The sequence below is a fragment of the Trachymyrmex septentrionalis genome, unplaced genomic scaffold (genome assembly GCF_001594115.1).
Source record: "Trachymyrmex septentrionalis isolate Tsep2-gDNA-1 unplaced genomic scaffold, Tsep1.0 scaffold115, whole genome shotgun sequence".
Classification (NCBI taxonomy): domain Eukaryota; kingdom Metazoa; phylum Arthropoda; class Insecta; order Hymenoptera; family Formicidae; genus Trachymyrmex; species Trachymyrmex septentrionalis.
Genome location: NW_017304279.1, coordinates 505,440 through 510,378, shown reverse-complemented (window position 1 = coordinate 510,378; position 4,939 = coordinate 505,440). Strand labels below are relative to the sequence as shown.

At 38.8% G+C, this 4,939-nt stretch overlaps 1 protein-coding gene across 1 annotated transcript in view; it reads left to right on the top strand.

Moving 5' to 3' along the window:
• The window catches only part of LOC108753931, a 29,249-nt gene extending 24,620 nt beyond the window's left edge, over positions 1-4,629 (top strand). The window contains exon 3 of the mRNA XM_018495933.1: positions 4,550-4,629. Coding sequence (XP_018351435.1) covers positions 4,550-4,629 — 80 coding nt within the window. The remainder of the gene's footprint in view (positions 1-4,549) is intronic.
• Positions 4,630-4,939: the final 310 nt, after the last annotated feature.

The window sequence follows — 4,939 nt, the reverse complement described above, 5'->3', positions numbered from 1 at the left end:
CTTCAGAGGCGATTTGGTATAATCCTCATCCAGGCTCAACCAGACTATGTCGTCTCATCAAATTTTTATACAAATCGGAAACGAAGGAGATAACGAAATCCGAAATATCAGATATCCTTCAAGATGTAGATGCACTTAGACCAACAGTTATATACATTAACGACGGACAAATTCGTTGTGAAATTAAGCATGAAATGAGCATGACAATGTTGGATGGTAAGATATGCCAAGCTTTAAACGACACAGCATCTTCATCTTGCTACATTTGCAAAGCCACTCCAAAATTAATGAATAATTTAGAAAAACTTGCGGAGCTAGCAATAAATGAAAAAACGCTTCATTATGGTCTTGCAACACTGCATGCATGGATCCGCTTTATGGAAGCTATTTTGCACGTAGCTTACAGACTTTCTTTCCGCAAGTGGGCAGTGAAAGATGAAGAGAACAAGAAATCAATGAAAGCAGCGAAAGAAAGAATACAGAAAGCATTTAAGGAAGAATTAGGTTTATTAATAGATATGCCAGAGCAAGGTTCTGGAAATTCAAATAGTGGTAATACCGCAAGACGTTTTTTTGCCAATGAAGAATTGAGTGCTCGAATTACTGGCGTGGATGTAAACTTAATAAAAAGATTTCACGTTATATTGCAGGTAATAGCGTGCGGAAGAAAAATTAACGTTGAGAAATTTCATGAATTTTGTAAACAAACTGCGGAATTGTATGTAGCTCTATATCCATGGTACTACATGCCAGCTACTGTACATAAAGTATTAATACACGGATCCGTAATTGTTGAAAAGGCTATTTTGCCTATTGGACAGCTGACGGAAGAAGCACAAGAAGCGCGAAACAAAGATTTGAAAAGATTTCGAGAATTTCATACCGCCGCGGCGGTGACAGCGGCAATGCTGCACGATACTGAATTCATGATAGGTACCCGCGCCGCGCCGAATATTGTAAAGAAACGTAACTTATGTCCTGAAACACAGATCCGAGCAAACCGAACACTACTGCTTAGCGGAATAATCGAGGGAAACATTAAAATCCTCGGATCCACTGACGTTCACGTCATGGAATCTCCGGTAACCTTCCAAGTCGTAACGGACGACTTTTTTATCATGCAAGAAGGAATCTTAGGATCTGACTTTTTGCGGGGTGCTACGAAAACAAATTTTGCAAAACGGTCAATTGTCTGGCAAAATACGATAATACCGTTTTCACAGCGCCACACGGTAATTATCCTGTCGAGATCCCGTGCAATAATGCTATCCGCGTTGTAAATTCGACCTTAGCGGAAAGATATATTTCGCGGATCGACTTCGGTGATGACGTCTACCTAGGAGATACCATGGTCACCAACTGTAACGGAAAAGCCTTTATCAAAATAATTAATGTAAATGAGAGCGATCGAGAATTAGAAATTCCAGTAATACGGCTCAAAGAAATAGAATCCGTTTCCTCACACAATCCGAATTTTATACCGAACGACGCGCTTAATATTTCGGCCCTAAGGCTCGAAGTTTCACGCGATGAAATGTGTTCAAAAAATGAGTCGAGTAGCTTCGGTCTCTAAGCGCGAAGAGTGCGCTTAGGCCATCCCGAACAAAGCAGATAAAAAATCTTTTGAGATTTGATCATCTGAACTCGAAAGAAACGAACCATGTCGAGAAAATCATAGGTAAACACAACGACCTTTTCCAAATTCCGTCCGATAAACTCGAATGCATGAACGCAGTAAAATACAAGATCCCCACCATCAATAATCATTACACCAAACAATATCGATACCCTCCAATCCATAAGGAAGAAATAGACACGCAAATTAAGACTCTTAAATAACAATATCATCTTCTCTTCGACTCCTCTTACAATTCTCCTCTCTGGGTGGTCCCAAAAAAACCGGACTCTGTAATAATAGAAGGTAATAATAGATGGCGGATAGTGATAGATTTTCGCGCGTTAAATAAAAAAACAATCGGCGACACGTACTCGCTTCTCAATATCACCGAAATACTAGATTAACTCGGCAGTACTAAGTATTTCAGCGTTTTTTAATTGGCGTCAGGTTTCCACCAAATACCGATGCATGAGTTCGACGCGCTAAAAACGGCTATTTCCATGCCCTATGGGCATTATCATTTTAAGCGCATGCAATTCGGATTAAAAAACGCTCCGGCGACATTCTAAAGACTCATGGATCAGGTGTTGTTCCTTTGCAAGGAATAGAGTTATTCGTATACTTAAACGACATAGTACTGTATGCGAGTTCATTGCGAAAACACGAAACCAATAAATTAGCCAAAAGATTACGAAAGCGAATTTGAAATTACAATCAGATAAATGCGAGTTCCTGCACAAAAAAGTTACTTAGGGCACATAATCGGCAAGGACGGCATCAAGTCGGATCCAAAAAAAATACAAGCAGTCGAGAATTTCCCAAGGCCTTGTTGCCCGAAAGCTATAAAACAGTTTTTGGACCTGGCCGGATACTACCAACTTCTTGCCGGACTTTTCTAAAACAGCCCGTCCTTTGACTAATTTGCTGAGGAAAGATACAGAATTCCAATGGTCTGATACGAACAAACATTTATTTCACTTAAAAATTCTCTCTGCTCAGAACCACTACTTCAATAACCAGACTTTACATTATTATTCATAATGACCACCGATGTATCGAAACACGCTATCGGAGACATTCTCAATCAGAGTGAGATAGCAAGAAACGGACCCATTGCATATGCATCGTGCTTTTTGAATGCCGCCCAGCAAAACTACTTGACAATAGAGAAAGAGCTTCTAGCGATAGTAAACACAAAAAAGCGATATATAACAAAAAAAAAAGAAGTTTCACATCTTCCAATAATGACTATATACGCAGACTTTTCCTTCATTACTGATATCTTCAGGATTAAATAAAATGTACCAACCAGATACAGTACAGGAACAGTACATTAGAGATGTCGGCGAGTTTACTTAAAAATAACGGTAAGTTGAGTGTACTAATGCACATACAGGGTGGAGCGCGGGAACTTCCTTTTTTGAATTGGGCGCTGTTAAAGTGGGGAGCGTCATAGAGTGGTGGGGAGCGGCTCAACGGAAGGAGCTGAGTGGGAAGTTTTGTTCTATCATGTTTTCAGTCGCCATAATGCTTTGGTCGAGACAGCATCGCTTTTACTGCGGAGGCGTATTTTTCTAACAGCCGCTCGATCGATTAAATTGGCCTGCACGCTCGCCTGATTTAACCCCCTGTGACTATTTTCTGTGGGGTTATCTGAAGTCTCGGGTTTATAACGATCGTCCACGGACCCTGGAGGACCTGAAGAACCGCATCCGAGCCGAAACTGCCAATATACCGGTCGACATGCTCGAAAGAGTCGACCAAAACTTCCGAATTCGACTGAATCAGTGTATTGACAATGGAGGGCATCACCTACAAGATCTTATTTTCAAAACAGTGTAAAGCAAAATCTCCCACTATATGTGACAGGAAAATGGTAACAATAAAAAATTTTTAAGCATATGCAGTTTTTTATGTCATTTTCAAAAAAGGAAGTTCCCACGCTCCACCCTGTATAATAAGATTTAATTAACTGAATTTGAATATTGACTCTAAAACTTATAAAATGTTATTTATAATAATGTTTTATTAATGTAAAAATATGTTTAAATATGTTTAAATTAGAAAAGTTGTTGGATAGTTGCTTGTCCAACCAATTGTGGCGCTCGGCAGATCATCGACATGCGAGTCGCGGCCGATTGATTATCGACGAGTTATGTTTATGTTTGTTATTTTGTTTGCCGCTAGGCAAAGTTTGCCGCTAGCAAGTTTCTTTTGTTCTACCGCCCGTCACGAGTTAACGCTGCGAGTGCGTTCTTTTTTCTTACTGTACATGTTGTTTAATTGAAGCATAATAAAGTTTCTTTCTCTCACTCACCACTGTGTTATTTCAATAATAACTCACAACAATTTTGTTCGCCGCTAGGCGCGTATTCATGCCCTACCGGCAGGTTCTCCTTTTGTTACTAATTGTTCGCGTGTGTGCACGATGAGTCGTCAAGTCCGCATTGACCGAATAACACTTCTTACAATCTTGTTCTAATATTCTTTTATTCCCAACAAAAGTTATATAAATATTACTTAATAATTTTACATTGGTGGAATAAAATGAAATTATCACTGCCAAATTTGTATAAATTGATGTGCTATATTTATGCCATACCAATTACAAGTTCTACGCCTGAGCGTGCATTTTCTTCTGCAGGTTTACTTATTACATCAAAACATTTTGCGTTAAAGTAAATCAAAATCTAATAAAATTTTATTTATCCATGATAATTTCAAATTAATAAAAAATGTATATTTAAAATCAATAAAATAGGTATAAATTGTGCAATGTAGTAATGTGCAATATAGTAATGCAGTAATATGTAAAGTCTTTTACGCACATGTATAAGAAGGCTAATGATTAAAGTGATATTTATATTTTTGTCAAAAAGTTTCATATGTAAGAAGTCTAACAAGTTAAAGCGATTTATATTTTATTTTAAAACACATCATTTTGTCCCTTTTGCAGTACGATGAGAATAGAGGAATATGTGCATCGTTCTCAATGTACGTTGAAAATCTAACGTTACTCGTCCTTCGGACGAATCAATAATCCACCAATACTGCGTCTAGAAACAAGTACAGCCCGTCTATCCATATCAAAAAGCATTGTACTCAATGTATTTGTTGGTGAGATCGCGATTCACACCAAGTCGATACATCGATATCGATCGCCATCTGCGCTACGATGGCGATTCCTTTGTTTCTCGTACTGCTGCGCAGTACTCTGTTCTGTTCGACACGCGACCAAGATCACACGCGTTTCACTAGTCTGTACCTTCGCTCATTAAATCCGACTCTCTTTAGTCCGTGCTACCTTCGTATATCCACACG